Raw genomic sequence first — 17,135 nt, 5'->3', positions numbered from 1 at the left:
AGATAAGGCTGCAGAATAATGATGTCCTGGGATAAAGCGGAAATAAATGTTAGCGAATCCACATCGATATCAATAAATAACTGACTAAGTAAATGCGGCGAAGGGACAGCTCTTCCTGACACCACCGCTCTTAAGTCCCTGGGCTGAAGGCGAAGACTGGGCGCATGGCGGGCGGTGGGAGCCCGGAACCCTGCGGCCGACCCCCGCCCAGGGCGAGGGGACTGGATCCGGCGCGGTGCCGAGCAGAAGCGAAAGGCAGGCACTCGGTTCTCTACACCGCACGGGTCCAGCAGTGGCCGCGGAGTCTCCTGGGACGCGCACATCCGGGTCCCGGCGCGCGCACGCGCATTTGCACCGAACATGGCCGCGGCAGCCCCCGCCGCTGCCGCAGGTGCCGCTGGCCCGCTGCCGGTGAGTCCGTTGCGCCCATGGCTATTTCGGTGCCCCGATTTCCCCCCGAGGGCTGTGTGTGTGTCGCGGGGGGCGGTGTCCGCTGGGTCCTGGTGACGCAGGAGCGGAGCGTCTGCCGGCGGGTTTCCCGCGGGCAGTGGGCGCGTCCGACTCGCAGGGCCGGGGGTCCGCCCGAGGCGCGGCGGCCCTAGCGAGTGAGGACGCCCCCGGCCAGTGTAGACGCCCCCCTTCTGCGGTGTGGATGTGCTCCGGCGGGTGTGGACTCCCCCCTTCAGCAGTGTGGACGTCCCATGCAGTTGAGGACGCCCCCCGGCGAGTGTGGACGGCCCGCTGCGGGTGTGGACGTACCTCGGCGGGTGTGGAAGCTCCCTCTTCGGGTGAGGACACCCCAGCGATTTCCTCCGCGTTTCCCGGCGGTTCCGCGCTCCTATTGAGCTCGTCCTTCCATAGGGGCCTTTTTGCCCCTGCCTGCCGGGTGTCCTGGCCCGGCCGCTGGGACGAGCCCCGGGTCTGCCGCCTTTCTGCTACTGGGTGGTGGGAGGGCCCGTGTGGGCGTCGGTGGGTCTCGGGCCGAGGTGGCCGCGTTGCACCCGCAGACTGTGCCGTTTCCCACCACTCGGCAGACCGGGAGGTGTCAGATCACCTGTTTTTTCCCCACCTAATAGCTGCAAAATCAGATCTTGCTGCAGTTCTCAATGAGGGCTGCGTTTTTCCAACTGTTAGTGGCCACTTCGCTTTCCTCTTCCTTGGTTTAGTGGGTTCGTTTCCTTAACTCCTCTTCCCCCAATAGTTCATGATAAAAGTTTTTCTACATATAGAAAAGTTGAGACACTTGTGCGTCCTTATACCAACTCATTAACTCTCTGCTATACTTGCTGTATGCCCTATATTTGTTCCCTTTGTCCACCCTTTTAGACACCCACCAACCTTTTTGAGATACAAAGTAAATGGCAGATATCACTCCACTCCCCCCTCAAACACCTTACTACGCTTAACATCAGAGTTCAATATTGCTTTTTAAATTTTTGAGGGAAAACTGACTTACATTGAAATGCACAGATATTCATTGTATCACTGGATGAGTTTTGACAAATGCAGTCCAAACCTTTATCAAAATTACCATCACCCCAGAAAGATCCCTTATCATTTGCCAATTTAAAAAAATTGCTTGTCAGCGACTTGGGCTTGTAAAAATATGTTTTGAACACTAAGACTTTGTTATTTTTTCCACCCACAGCAAGTAACTTTTCTCCCTTCTATTGATTGTTTCTCTCCCTTAGCACCCGACTTTTTATTTTGAAGTTTTACACCTACAGAAATGTTGCAGGAATAGTTCAATAAACACTTGTAAAACCATCCAGATTATCAAGTTATTAATACTTTGCCTCATTAGATTTACCCTTCTTTTCTCCCTGCCTCAAACACACATCTTTTTATATCTTACACACCCTCCCACAAGAAGACAAAAGGTTTATTACTCACGTAATGAGACTGTCTTGGAGAGCAGGGCAGACTTCCCATGATGATCCAAAAAAGTGTGAGTGGGACTTCCCTGGTGGTCCAATGGTTAAGTCTTCTCCCTTCCACTGCAGGGGGTGTGGGTTCAATCCCTGGTTGGGGAACTAAGATCCCGAATGCCATGTGGTGCGGCCAAAAACCAAATAAACAAACAAAAATCGTGAGACAGCAGGAAAAGGAGGCTCGCTGGGCTTTTATAGTGATTAATGGAGTGGGATGAGGGTGGCCTTGCACTGGTTGGGGCTTGCATGGTTTGAACGTCCTGCCAACAAGGAGAAAACACTCAGGCTTTCTTGTTAGTTTGCCTCGTTTGCAGAAGGAGAAGGGGCAGTAGGTGGTGGTGAGGATGGGGGGGTGGTTGAAAGCTGTCAGCAGTCAGTCATCAAAAATGAAGTCAGGCTGTTAATCACAATTGGTAATGAGGTGGGTAACTTTATTTGGACAGGACTAAAGTTAGTGGCAAACAATTTATTTTTGTTAAAGAATGTATCATTTGAAGAAGTAAACATTATCATGTGTAGTCCACAGAGATGGCAAGAACCATGCAGATGGGGTCAGGCATCTGAGGTCTGGCAACCATTGATGTCAAACATCCAGTCATTGGGCTTAAGTGGATCCCTCTGCAGGGTCATAGAGACTGGGTATAAAGCCCTTCAGAGGTGAGTGCCTGGGAATGGAATTCTCCACAAGCTTCATTTTATTTATTTATCTATTTATTTATTTATTTTTATTTTTGGCTGCGTTGGGTCTTTGTTGCTGCACGTGGGCTTTCTCTAGTTGTGGCGAGCGGGGGCTGCTCTTCATTTTGGTGCACAGGCTTCTCATTGTGGTGGCGTCTCTTGTTGCGGAGCATGGGCTCTAGGCGCGTGGGCTCAGTAGTTGTGGCTCGTGGGCTCAGTGGTTGTGGCACATGGGCTCAGTAGTTGTGGCACATGGGCTCAGTGGTTGTGGCTTGCAAGCTTTAGAGAGCAGTCTCAGTAGTTGTGGCCCACAGGCTCAGTAGTCATGGCTCGTGGGCTCAGTAGTTGTGGCACGCGGGCTCAGTAGTTGTGGCTCGCGGGCTCTAGAGTGCAGGCTCAGTAGTTGTGGCCTGTGGGCTCTAGAGCACAGGCTCAGTAGTTGTGGCACGCAGGCTCAGTAGTTGTGGCACACGGGCTCAGTAGTTGTGGCACGTAGGCTCAGTAGTTGTGGCTCGTGGGCTCAGTAGTTGTGGCACGCGGGTTCAGTAGTTGTGGCTTGTGGGCTCAGTGTGGCACACAGGCTCAGTAGTTGTGGCCCGCAGGCTCAGTAGTTGTGGCCCGCGGGCTCAGTAGTTGTGGCCCGTGGGCTCTAGAGCTCAGGCTCAGTAGTTGTGGTGCATGGACTTAGTTGCTACATGGCATGTGGGATCTTCCCGGGCCAGGGCTGGAACCCGTGTCCCCTGTGTCAGCAGGCATGTTCCTAACCACTGTGCCACTAGGGAAGCCCTCTCCGCAAGCTTTAATCCCAAGATACCAGAAACATGCCAAGTGGAGTCTAGACCAGTAGTTCTGACTCCAACAGATTCAACACCTGCTTAATTGTTTAAATAGCTGTATCGAGGTATAATTTATATACCATATAATTCACCCTCTAAGGTATACCATTCAGTGCTTTTTAGTATATTCACCAGGTGGTGCATCCATCACCCAGATCAGTTTTAGAATATTTTCATCATCCCCCAAAAGAAAACCCCTGCCCATTAGCACTCACTTCCCATTTCCTCCATCCTTCTTAGCCCCAGGCAATTACTAATCTACTTTCTGTCTCTGCATTTGCCTATTATAGGCATTTCATATAAATGGCCATACAATATGTAGTCCTTTGTTTTGGCTTCTTTCACTTAAAAATGTTTTCAAGGTTCATCCACGTTACAGTGTATCAGTACTTGGTTCATTTTTATGGATGAATAATATTCCTTTGTATGAATATATTAATATGTTTATCCATTCATCAGTTGATAGCCATTTGAGTTGCTTCCATTTTGGGAGTATTACAAATAATGCTTCTGTGAACATTCACATACAAGTTTTGTGGGGTTTTTTTTGTGGAAATATGTCTTCATTTCTCTTGGATAACCTAGGAATGGAACTGATTGTAGCCACCCTAGGGGGTGTGAAATGGTATCTCGATGTGTTTTTGATTTGCAGTTCCCTGATGGTTAATGATATTGAGCTTCTTTTCATTGTGCTTATTGGCCTTTTCTGTATCTTCTTTGGAGAATTGTCTATTCAGATCCTTTGCCCATTTATGAAATGGGTTATTGGTCTTTTAATTATTGAACTCTAAGAGTTGTTTATTTATTCTGGATACCAGTGCCTTATCAGATACATGATTTGCAAATATTTTATCCTATCCTGTGGATTGTCATTTTACTTTCTTAGTAACATTCTTTGAAGCACAAGAGGTTTTAATTTTGATTAGTCCAGTTTATCTACTGTCACTTGTGCTTTTGGTGTTGTATTAGGTTTCTGAAGAATTATGCCTATGTTTTTCATTTAAGAGTTTTATAGCTTTAGCCTATATATTTAAGCTTGTGATGCATTTTGAGTTATTTTTTGTGTAATGCTCAGTCTTTTTTTTTTTTTAAAGGTGGATTATCTGAAGCCATTCTGTCTCTGCTCTTTCCACAGGAGGAGTTCTACTTTTTAAAAAAATTTATTTATTTTATTTTATTTATTTTTGTCTGTGTTGGGTCTTTGTTGCTGTGCACGGGCTTTCTCTAGTTGTGGCAAGCGGGGACTACTCTTCGTTGCGGTGCATGGGCTTCTCACTGCGGTGGCTTCTCGTTGCGGAGCACAGGCTCTAGGCGCACGGGTTTCAGTAGTTGTAGCTCGCGGGCTCTCGAGCGCAGGCTCAGTAGTTGTTGCTCGTGAGCTTAGTTGCTCTGCGGCATGTAGGATCTTCCCGGACCAGGGCTGGAACCTGTGTCCCTTGCATTGACAGGCAGATTCTTAACAACTGTGCCAACAGGGAAGCCCAATGCTCAATCTTTATGATCAATAGTTGCAATATGCCTTTTACTGTCCTGAAAAGAATTTTATAGATAATATTAAATATCCATATAACTTTAAAAATTAAATGTAAAGAATCAATAAAAGGAAAGGCATTTGTATTAAAAAAATTATTTCTATATTTAAATGTTTGGCACAGCTACCTTGAAAACATACGAAGCAGTCTGCTGCTGGAGATTGTAGGTTTGGGTTAAGAGAAATAGGACAGTCAGAATTCATTGTCTTCAGTGAAGTTGAATGAGGTGAGGTATGGCTGGATACTGCTGGAACAGTGAGTGTTGTGGGTGGATCCAGACCAGGTGTATTAAATAGGAACGGAAGAAAGTACCTTGGTGGAAGCAGGTTCTAAGCACTTACTTAGTTAAGGCAACCCAGGCTGTCTGAATGGTCTGGGGTAACAGGTGAAGGGTCAGTCACCCCCTCTGCTATGACCTGGAACAACATCAGGACAATTTATCACAGAAAACAGTTCTCCAAACAGACCTGAAGTCTCAGCATGTGCTGGGGCAACATTCAGTGTATAGAAAGCCTTAGAGACCACCTTCTTTGGCGGCCATGGGGTAGAGAAGGACAGGCTGGGGAAAATGAGTCATACTGGGGCTCCAGAGAGGTGGTGTTGTGAATATCTGAGGTCAGAGGACGAGTGGGGTGGGGGGGAATAGAGACCCCCCCCCCAAATCTGTGAACAGCATCAAGGTGAATTTTTTACAACATAGTTTTGGTATCATTGTACTGCCAAAAATAACTACACAGATATGTATGAGGGCAATAATACGAGATTTTTAAAACAACCTTAATTAATGAAATTCATTAATTATGCGTAGTTCCTGCATTAAATACCCTAATTTAATACTATTTCCCTGATGTCTGTCCTAATGTCCTCCTGTATGCTTGTGATTGTTTGTTCTTTCTGCAGTAACCACTATGACACTCAGGCCCTCATTGATTGAGCATAGAGTTGGAATGGCCAGTTTTGGTCAAGGAGAGAGATGCAAAATAGGAAATGAGTTCATGAATTCAGGGCTGTATCTGGACTTCCTTTCAACTTCCTTCCCCTAAATGAAGGCACCTTTTCCCTGATGTCTTGTAACACATGTAATATTGTTCTGTAGTTCAGTACCCCAGCAGGGACCTTGGTCCACAGGTTGGTCAAACATCACGTGGAGCGGTCCCAAGTGTGTTAGCAAATATGCACCCCTGGTCCAGGCCCATCAGATGCTAGCAGTTCCCCCTGCTTCCATCTTTGTGACAACCTGACACCTCCACAGATTTCTGGATGCCCCCAGGGGAAGTACTGCAAAGGTCAAGTACTGCAGGTCAGGCTAGGTGAAACTTGTTCCCTTATAGGTGTAAAATTACTTATCACAGCTTTATTGAGATATAATTCATATATCATATCATTCATTCATTCAAAGTGCACAACTCGGTGGTTTTTTAGTATATGCACGAAGTTGTGCAGCCATCACCACTATATATTTCCAAAACGTTTTCATCAATCCAAGAAGAAACCCCATACCAATTAGGAATCACTCCCCATACTGCCTTCTCCCAGCTCCTGGCAGCCACTAATTGACTTTCAGTGTGTATGGAATTGCCTCTTCCGGATGTTTCACTTAAATGTGATCATACAATATGGAGTCTTTTGTGTCTGAGTTCTTTTACTGCGTATAATGTTTTTAGGATTCATCTGTGTTATTGAAGCATTTATCAGTATTTCACTCCTTCTTAAGGCTGAAGAATATTCCATTGTGTGTATTTCCACATTTTGTTTATCCATTCATCGGTTGGTAGACATTTATTTGGGTTGTTTCTGCTTTTGTTTATCATGAATAGTGCTGTTATGTACTCATAATTCATGGAGAAGTTTATGTGTAGACATACGTTTACATTTTTCTTGAGTAGATACCTAGGAGTGGAATTGCAGGGTCATATGATAACTCTGTTTAACTTTTTGAGAAACTATCAGACTGTTTTCCAAAGCAGCTGCACCATTTTATTTATTTATTTATTTTTTGGCTGCGTTGGGTCTTCGTTGCTGCTCGCGGGCTTTCTCTAGTTGTGGTGAGCAGGGGCTAGAGCACGGGCTCTAGGTGCGTGGGCTTCAGTAGTTGTGGCACATGGGCTTGGTTGCTCCATGGTATGTGGGATCTTCCCGGACCAGGGATCAAACCCGTGTCCCCTGCATTGGCAGGTGGATTCTTAACCACTGCGCCACCAGGGAGGTCCCAGCTGTACCATTTTACATTCCCGCCAACAGTGTGTGAGGGTTTCAGTTTCTCCACATGCTCACAACACTTGTTATAGTCTTTTTTTTTTTTTTTTTTGCCGTGCTGTGCGGCTTGTGGGATCTTAGTTCCCCGACCACAGATTGAACCCAGGCCCATGGCAGTGAAAGCCTGGGTTTTGATTAACATTTCCCTAATGACTAATGATGTTGATCATCTTTTCATGCGCTTATTGGCCATCTGTATGTCTTCTTTGGAGAAATGTTTATTCAGATCCTTTGCCTATTTTTAAAATTCGGGTTGTCCTGTAAGTATTGGGCTATAAGAGTTTTTTTTTTTTTTTTTTTTTTTTAATTTTATAGCTACTTTATTTATTTATTTATTTATCCTTGGCTGTGTTGGGTCCTCAGTTCGCGCGAGGGCTCCCTCCGGCTACGGCAAGTGGGGGCCACTCTTCATCGCGGTACGGGGACCGCTCCTCACCGCGGTGCGCGGGCCCCTCACCACCGCGGCCCCTCCCGTCGCGGGGCACAGGCTCCAGACGCGCAGGCTCAGCAGCCGTGGCTCACGGACCCAGCTGCTCCGTGGCATGTGGGATCCTCCCAGACCAGGGCTCGAACCCGTGTCCCCCGCATCAGCAGGCAGACTCCCAACCACTGCGCCACCAGGGAAGCCCTATAAGAGTTTTTTATATCTTCTGCAAGTCCTTTATCAGATACATGCTTTGTAAATATTTTCTCCTGTTTGGTAGGTTGTCTTTTCACTTTCTTAGTGGTATGTAAGTCTTATTTCAATAAAGGAAGTATCTGTTATGAAATGGACATTCCCTTTGCTCCTCTAGGGCTGTTCCCTTCCACACTCCCAAGACAGTCATGATCACAGCTTTGGTAGATGTGTTGCCAGGGCATTTTAATATTTTTACTTAGAGAATACTTTGTGTGTCTAAAAATTTTCACTAAGTGGTATCATCCTATATGTGTCTGACTTACCTCATATCTTTTAAGTGCACACATACATCCTCCCCTTACAGACTTGTAGGGAGGTGCTCTCCATCTCTAGTTTCCACAGGACAACTGTAGGCCACCCAGGCCCCAGTCTACTAAGAAGACTCAGTAGAGGAAACATGCAGCATGGCAATAAGGCAGCCTCAGGAGGTCTGAAAAGTAGGAGCAGCCAGGAGTGACAGCTGGGGATATGGTCCTCCTGGCCAACTGGCCCCTCCGCATCACTGTTGAGTGCTGTGGACCTAGCAGGCATCTGGGGTCTTGGCCTTGGCTTCAGACTGAACAATTCTCATGTTTCCTCACGTGTGATGTTTACCTTAATTCCCTGTGTTCGTAGTTGATAAGAATTTTCATCATGAGTTGGAACTTTCCTTAAAATACCTTATCAATTTATTGACGTAGGGTAAAGGGGTCTACTACTTTAATCTGAGAGCATTTTGATCAAGAGTCTGGGTGAGATTTGTTCAAATTACTTTCTGAATTTATTGAGATAGGATGTAGGGGGCTGTCTTCTACTTTAATCTGAAAATGTCGGGAATCGTATCAGTAGATGTTCTAATGTTTCATAGGCCTTCTTTTGTAGGATAAATCCAATGTTGCCATTTTGATAACTTTCTTCTGTTTCTTAATTAAATCCTCTTTTTATGACGAATATCACCTATGTATGCCTTCTTGTTCTTTATTTTATGATTACTCTTGCCAAAGGTAATTTCATTAGTCTTTTCAAATAACAGACTTTTGGTTTTCTTCATGTTCTTGGCTGTTTCCTTGTTTTCGGTTTCTGTAATTTTTGATCTTACCTTTATTATCACCTTCCTTTCACCTCCTGTTGGTTTTCTCTGTGGCTCTTTCCCTTACTTCTTAAGTCGAACAGTGATCTCACTAACTTTCAGTCTTCTCTTTAAAATACAAGCATTAGGGACTTCCCTGGCAGTCCAGTGGTTAGGACTCTGCGCTTTCACTGCTGAGGGCGCAGGTTCAATCCCTGGTTGGGGAACTAAGGTCCTGCAAGCCACATGGCATGGCCACAAAAAACAAAAACAAAACAAAACAAAAACGAAAAACAATAACAAAAAAAAACCCAAACCAAAAAAACCCCCCATGCATTAAAGACCAACATTTTTCGCCTAGGAACTTCTTTAGCTGCATCCTCCTTTGCTACATGTTTTGAGATGTGCCATCATCATCAGTTGTTCAGTTCTCCGTGTTTTCTAAGTAGATGCTTTCTAATTTTCATCAAGATTTCTCTGATCTGTGAGAAACAGGTTTTCATTTTTCCAAATAAATAGGGTTTAAAAAAAAAACTTACTATTATTTTTTGTATTCAGCGTTCTTACTGTTACTGGTTTTTAACGTGACCACATTTGTAGTCAAGAGACTGTAGTCTGGTCTTTGTTGAACTTATTCTTTGGCCTGGTTTGTGACCAGTGTTAACAAATGTTCCACTTGTGCTTGGAAAGCCTTTGGCTCTAATTGTTGGTAGTGGGTCTTCATTCAGCTGTGTGACCAGGCTGGCTAATTACATTCTCTTATGCTTGTCTCTATTCAGTCTTTCTACATTTCCATTTCCGATAGAGGTTCATAAACCCTCCCAGTATGGTTGGATTTGCTGTCTTTGCTCTGTGTTTGGAGGCATGCTGTTAATGTAGACATCTTTGCCATTGTTACATTGCCCTGTTATCATCCTTGAAGTTTATTGTTGGTTAGCAAAGCACCATTCAATCTTTGTTTGGTTAGCATTTGTCTGTTCCAAACTTTTGCTTTTGTCTTCTGTGTCCTTTTGCTTTTGGTGTCTGTTACAAACACATTTTTTAATGCAGTCTGACACAGTGTTTATCTTGCCCATCAAAGCCACTTACATTTATTGTTATTGGTGATGTCCTATTTTATACTTTCTATCCTAACCTGTCCTTTTTGAGCTTTCCCCCTTAGCACCTTCTTCTGGATTGATCTGTTTTTTTTCCTTTTCTTTATTATTCTTTTCTCCTGTAACAGGGTTTTTCCACTTCAGCACTATTTACATTTGAGTTTTGAGGCTGGTCATTCTATGTATGAGAGGCTGTCTTGTGTTTTAAAGGTATTTCACAGCATCCCTAGATTCCAGTAGCATCTGACCCCAAGTCATGACAGCCAAAAATGTTCCCAAATGTTGCCAAGTGTCTTTTTTTATATAATTTTTTTTTTTTAAACCTTTGAATTGTACTTTTATTATTTATTTATTTATTTTTGGCTGTGTTGGGTCTTCGGTTCGTGCGAGGGCTTTCTCTGGTTACGGCAAGTGGGGGCCACTCTTCATCGCGGTGCGGGGACCGCTCTTCATCGCGGTGCGCGGGCCTTTCACTATCGCGGCCCCTCCCGTTGCGGGGCACAGGCTCCAGACGCGCAGGCTCAGTAGTTGTGGCTCACGGGCCCAGCTGCTCCGTGGCATGTGGGATCTTCCCAGACCAGGGCTCGAACCCGTGTCCCCTGCATTAGCAGGCAGATTCTCAACCACTGCGCCACCAGGGAAGCCCGCCAAGTGTCTTTTGAGGGTAAAACCGTCTCTGGTTGAGAACCACTGCTCTGTGGGCTTGGAAGTTTTACATGACATTTATTCTTTTATTCCTGACTTTACCAGGTCTAACATGAATCATGAACAATATAAGAATGTCAGGACACTTAATTTTGCTACCCTGTTTTCATCTCACAGGCCACTGCCATTCAGTATTTTAGTCCATCCCATTGTTAACCCCTGAGTCATTGTTATTGCTTCATTTTATGTGGTCAGCGCTGGATTTTATTTAAATACGTGTTCTCTCCATTCCTTCCTTCTGGGTTTCTTTTTTCCCTGAAGAACAGTTTTTTTCTAATTCTTTTGGCAAGTGTCCTTGGAGATAAACCCTGCTTTTGCTTTTCTGAAGCTGCCTTTATCTTACTTTCACTCTTTTTTTTTTTAATTTTTATTTATTATTTATTTATTATTTATTTATTTTTGGCTGTGTTGGGTCTTCGTTTCTGTGTGAGGGCTTTCTCCAGTTGCGGCGAGTGGGGGCCACTCTTCATCGCGGTGCGCGGGCCTGTCACTATCGCGGCCTCTCTTGTTGCGGAGCAGAGGCTCCAGACGCTCAGGCTCAGTAGTTGTGGCTCACGGGCCCAGTTGCTCCACGGCATGTGGGATCTTCCCAGACCAGGGCTCGAACCCGTGTCCCCTGCATTGGCAGGCAGATTCTCAACCACTGCGCCACCAGGGAAACCCTCACTCTTTTTTTTAAAAATTTTATTTATTTATTTAATTTTGGCTGCGTTGGGTCTTCGTTGCTGCATGTAGGCTTTCTCTAGTTGTGGTGAGCGGGGGCTACTCTTTGTTGTGGTGCGCGGGCAGTGAGAAGCGGTGGCTTCTCTTGTTGCAGAGCACGGGCTCTAGGTGCATGGGCTTCAATAGCTGTGGCATGAGGGCTCAGTAGTTGTGGCTTGTGGGCTCTAGAGTGCAGGCTTAGTAGTTGTGGCGCACGGGCTTAGTTGCTCTGCAGCATATGGGATCTTCCCGGACCAGGGCTCGAACCCATGTCCCCTGCATTGGCAGGCGGATCCCCAACCACTGTGCCACCAGGGAAGTCCCTTACTTTCACTCTTGAACAATCATGTATCTGACAGTTTTTTCCCTCAGCACTTTGATGGTAATCTTCCATTACTATCAGGTTTCTATTTTTGTTACCAAGTTAATCACAATACTGTTCATTCCTTCACTGGTCTTTTTCCTGGTGGCCTTTAAGACCATCTCCTTAGGTATAGCTTGATGTCCAGTTATGCTTGGGACTCAGGCTTTCTGAATCTAAGACACCACCAAGTGGAATTGCAAGGTGGCGGAATGTGCCTGTTTTATGTTTTGATGGCCACTACCAAGTTACACCGCCAAGTGGACTGACCTCTTTACGTGCCCACCAACTCTCTTCTTGCATGACCTGCTCAAGCATTATATTATCATGCCTTGTTTTACTTTTACTTGTGTGAAATGTGCATATTTTGTATTCTTAAAGTTACAGTTTGTAAATGCCTTTAGGTGCAAATGAGCAAGAATTCATGTATTCAGGACATTTCTGTTTTCTCTCTATCAAGTTCCTCCTTGTATCCGTTACCCATTTTTTTCCCTTTTATGTGCTGTTCTGTAAGAATTTTTTTATAGATCTCCGGCACTATTCCTTCGTCTCTTTTATACTTTATAGTATCATCTCTCCACCTGCCACTTGTATTTTGACTCTTACTGTGTTTTTTGTTGTTTGGAAATTTTTTTTAACTAATTAATTAATTTTATTTTTGGCTGTACTGGGTCTTTGTTGGTGCGCGTGGGCTTTCTCTAGTTGTGGCCAGCAGGGGCTACTCTTCATTGTGGTGTGCGGGCTTCTCACTGTGGTGGCTTCTCTTGTTGCAGAGCACGGGCTTCAGTAGTTGTGGCACGCAGGCTCAGTAGTTGTGGCTTGTGGGCTCTAGAGCACAGGCTCAGTAGTTGTGGCACACGGGCTTAGTTGCTCCATGGCATGTGGGATCTTCCCGGACCAGGGCTCAAACCTGTGTCCCCTTCATTGGCAGGCAGATTCTTAACTACTGTGCCACCAGGGAAGCCCAAGAGCCAGTTTTCTTGGTATCTTCAAGTCAAAGGGGCGGGAGCATGGTTAGAGAAAGATCCATAACAGTGAAGACGCTGGCAGCCACTTACAGTACTGTCTGTTCCCCAGCTCAGAGCCAGCCTCACACATGATGTAATTCTCATAATAACCCTGCAGGAAGGTCGTTGACAGATCTAGGAATTTCAGAACTTTCAGGTCACCAGGCCTGTGTTGTGTCCCATCCACGAAGGCAGAACTCTGACCACAAAAGTGGGGTGAAAACTGCTCGTTCAATGCTATTGTAAGCCCATTGTGAAGTGGAGGATCTGGAGTGTGTACTGATTGTTGGTAGGGGAAGTGGGTGGTGGGGACAAGCACACAGTGGCTGAGATGTGTTCCTGTGTGATCAGAGTGACACCTGGCCTCTGATCTCCCACGTCTCAGGCTAATCCTTTTGGTGATATTTACACCCAACACCATTCCCCCTGTCTGTTCTCTAGGAGGGTGGAAATGCCATGTGGCTCTTCTTGAACCTGTTCTTGGCTCCATCCCTCGACTCTCACTGTATCTCCCCCTCATATAGATCTGAATTTCAAAAAGAAAACAAGTAAAAAGACACACCCACACACTTGGCCTGTCACCATCTTTCATTCCTCTTCCACACATGGCTTCATGTACTTAAGTCTGTCTTTTTCATTCTTTGCTTTCCAGCCTGGGACAGAAGATTGAAAATGACAGCTGAGAACATTCCTGAGGAAGAACTGTCCTGTGACATGGAGATGGAAGGATTTACACGAGAGGGTCCTCATTTCTCCATTCTAGGTAACAGTTGGGACTGTGAGAACCAGGAGAGACATTTGAGGCAATCAGCCTTAACTCAGGAGGAACCAGGAGCTCAGGAAGCAATTCGTGAATATCCCGGATTTGGGGAGCATTTGAGCATGAGCCCAGACCTTCCACGACGTCAGAGAGTTTCCACAAGAAACGGTTTCCATGTACGTGGCTCAGGTGTTAAAAGCCTGGATTGTGACCCAGCTTTACACAATTGTCAGAAAAGTTATGTAGCTAAGAGAACGGGTGACAGTGACACCTGTGGGAAAGCCTTCAACCATTCCATGGAGGTTATTCAATTTGGAAGAACTCAAACTAGAGAGAAACCCTATAAATACCCTGAAAGTGTTAAGTCTTTCAACCATTTTACCCCTCTTGGTGAACAAAAAATAATGAAAAGAGGGAAGAAACTGTATGAAGGTAAGGACTTTGGGGACATCTTTACCCTGAGTTCATCTTTTAATGAAAACAGGAGAAACAGCCCTGGAGAAAAACTGTACACATGTACTGAATGTGGCAAGTGCTTCAAACGGAACTCTTCTCTTGTTTTGCATCACCGAACTCACACTGGAGAGAAACCTTATACCTGTAATGAGTGTGGAAAATCCTTCTCCAAGAACTATAACCTAATTGTGCATCAAAGAATCCATACAGGAGAGAAGCCCTATAAATGCAGTAAATGCGGGAAAGCCTTCAGTGATGGGTCAGCTCTGACGCAACACCAGAGAATTCACACTGGGGAGAAACCTTACGAATGTCTAGAATGTGGGAAAACCTTCAACCGAAATTCGTCCCTGATTCTGCATCAAAGAACTCATACAGGGGAAAAACCATATAGATGTAATGAGTGTGGGAAACCTTTCACCGACATCTCCCACCTCACTGTGCATCTCAGAATACACACTGGGGAGAAGCCTTATGAATGTAGCAAATGCGGAAAGGCCTTCCGAGATGGCTCATACCTCACCCAGCACGAGAGGACTCACACTGGAGAGAAGCCCTTTGAATGTGTGGAATGCGGGAAATCCTTCAACCGTAACTCTCACCTCATTGTGCATCAGAAAATCCATTCTGGGGAGAAACCCTATGAGTGTAAAGAATGTGGGAAAACTTTCATTGAGAGTGCTTACCTCATCAGGCACCAGAGGATTCATACTGGTGAGAAGCCCTATGGCTGTGATCAGTGTCAGAAACTTTTCAGGAACATCGCCGGCCTCATACGTCACCAGAGGACTCATACTGGCGAGAAGCCCTATGAGTGTAATCAGTGTGGTAAAGCTTTCAGGGACAGCTCCTGTCTGACCAAACACCAGAGAATTCACACTAAGGAGACCCCGTACCAGTGTCCAGATTGTGGAAAGTCCTTCAAGCAGAACTCTCACCTGGCAGTACATCAGAGGCTCCACAGCAGGGAGGGTCCCAGTCATTGTCCTCAGTGTGGGAAAACATTCAGAAGGAGCTCTTCCCTCATCCGACACCAAAGATCACACCCTGGAGAACAACCCGTGGATATTTAATGAACGTGGGCCACACTCATCTTCCGACTGACTCTCAAAAACCTATGTGAGGGAGAAGTGTCTTCAGGGGTGGCTCCTCCCTGTCAGTGGAAAAGACTGCTCTGAGCTGTCCAGCGAACTGGTGGATGTGAGACATTCCTTAGCCATCCTGTTAAGTCTATACATTAGGGAACTCTTGCAGAGGATACAGGATGGTAATAAATGTGGCAAAGGCTTCAGGGATGATTCAGCCTGTACCAAACATGATAGTGCATACACTGGAATAAAACCTGAGAAAGTCAGGTAGATACTTCCCTGGAGAACTCACCTATCCGTACATCCAAGTCCTTAAACTGGAAAGAGCCTGTGTAATCGGGAAGAGGAATCCTTTAAGAGGGAGTGTCTGCCTTACTGTACGTAAGCAAACTCTTACTGGAATCCAGGAGGGAAGCTATCGGCGGGAGCCCTTGCTGTCTTAGCTGTGTCAGCAAAGGCATGCTGGTGAGAAACCCCACACAGTGCTCCAGCTCACAGCAACCACAGAATTACAGCGGATTGACATTTGAATGTATTTCCGCGTTACATTCCTGCCAGGTGCTGAGGACTCGTTTCAGCAGGGGCACCTGGGTGAGGAAGTCGCTTGTGAATGAACAGTGATGTTATCCCTCTTAATGTGGAGACCAAAGCAGGTTCTCCTACGAAGGAAAGGGCTGCTGCTGAGAAATATGATGCGTTGCTTTAGTTGTTGAGACAAACAAACAGAAAAACACTGAGTTGTTATGTTTACGTTGTCACCCCTCATTGTTCATTTCGGACACTTGTGATTTGTTCCATGCAACCTTGCCAAACCATGATGATAAAGGTTTTGTTGCCATATTGAAAACGCTTATGATATGGCTGGCAACCAAAAGCATAAAATAGAAGATTTGCCATGTAAAGTGTGCACACATACGGATGTAGGTTGGGAGTTGATCATGGAGAAATAAACATGGGGTCTCCTAAGTGACTGTTACTTGTGTGTGATTTTTCCTCTATCACAAATCATACATTGTTATAATCATTTGATGAGTAATAAAGAGCTGGAGATAAAAAGAGGTGAGTTTGGGTTTTCTTTGGACCTTTTTAAAACCAGAAGTGGCTAAGTCAGGGTCACAGGGCAGTTGTAAGCATGGATGGGGGCATCTTGGCAGAGACTTCTCTGAATCAGCATCCCACAGCTCAGGGACTAAGAATAACTTCTTTCTTTGGGACTTGGATAATGAGAGGGTGTTATTGTGAAGAAGAGGGTGGGTCTCCGGGAATGGGGAGTAGGAGGCTACAGAGAGGTCTGGGAGGACCTGGGAGCATCCCTCCTGAGGCCCTGCAGTGCTGGCTGGCTGAGAGCTGCTCACACTGGTTGGCATAGCCTCGGAGCCCCGGGGTGGCTCCCCTTGGAAGTTTGACTTGTTCCTATGGAGGCAGAGTCAGAGGGAAGGTCACTGAGCTAATTAAGGCTATGAGATAATAAATCTGCGTTGTTTTAAGCTATGTTTGTGGTACTTGGTTATGGCAACAATAGAAAACTAGCACAGCATTAAAGAAAACTGATGCTTGCCCTTTCCCTTTCTTCTGGTCCTCCTTGCACTCTTTCAGCCTGCTCCTGGTTGAGACTGCAGCAGGGCCGCTGATAGTCTACACCTCACCTTCATACAAATTAGGAACACCAACCCCACCCCCACCCCCCGCAGGGCAATGCAAGAGGAAAACTCTCTCCTTGGAGCAGCTCTTGCTTTGGAGATGCTGCAACTGGATGTTGGGCTTCTCTACACCAGGGCTAACAGCTGAATCTGAGAGAGACCCAGGACATAGCCTCTTTTTTTCTTTTTTTTAATTAATTAATTTATTTTTGGCTGCGTTGGGTCTTCGTTGCTGTGCGCGGGCTTTCTCTAGTTGTGGCGAGCAGGGGCTACTCTTCGTTGTGGTGCTCAGGCTTCTCATTGCGGTGACTTCTCTTGTTGCAGAGCACGGGCTGTAGGGCGTGCGGGCTTCAGTAGTT

At 45.7% G+C, this 17,135-nt stretch overlaps 1 protein-coding gene across 2 annotated transcripts; it reads left to right on the top strand.

Annotated features, from left to right (window-relative positions):
- The first annotated feature begins 335 nt into the window (after nucleotides 1-335).
- On the top strand, nucleotides 336-16,179 carry ZNF329 (zinc finger protein 329). Of its 2 annotated transcripts, none has more exons than XM_007175401.2 (2): nucleotides 336-411; nucleotides 13,485-16,179. In XM_007175401.2, the coding sequence occupies exon 2, from the start codon at nucleotides 13,505-13,507 to the stop codon at nucleotides 15,119-15,121; it is 1,617 nt and encodes a 538-aa protein (XP_007175463.2). In that variant the 5' UTR covers nucleotides 336-411; nucleotides 13,485-13,504; the 3' UTR covers nucleotides 15,122-16,179. The 2 variants fall into 2 exon arrangements, with proteins under 2 accessions (XP_007175463.2, XP_007175462.2); XM_007175400.2 differs by lacking the exon at nucleotides 336-411 and adding an exon at nucleotides 536-788.
- Nucleotides 16,180-17,135: the final 956 nt, after the last annotated feature.

The sequence above is a fragment of the Balaenoptera acutorostrata genome, chromosome 19 (assembly GCF_949987535.1).
Source record: "Balaenoptera acutorostrata chromosome 19, mBalAcu1.1, whole genome shotgun sequence".
Lineage (NCBI taxonomy): Eukaryota > Metazoa > Chordata > Mammalia > Artiodactyla > Balaenopteridae > Balaenoptera > Balaenoptera acutorostrata.
Note: the sequence above shows the minus strand (reverse complement) of the source record. Positions and strands in the feature narration are given on the sequence as shown.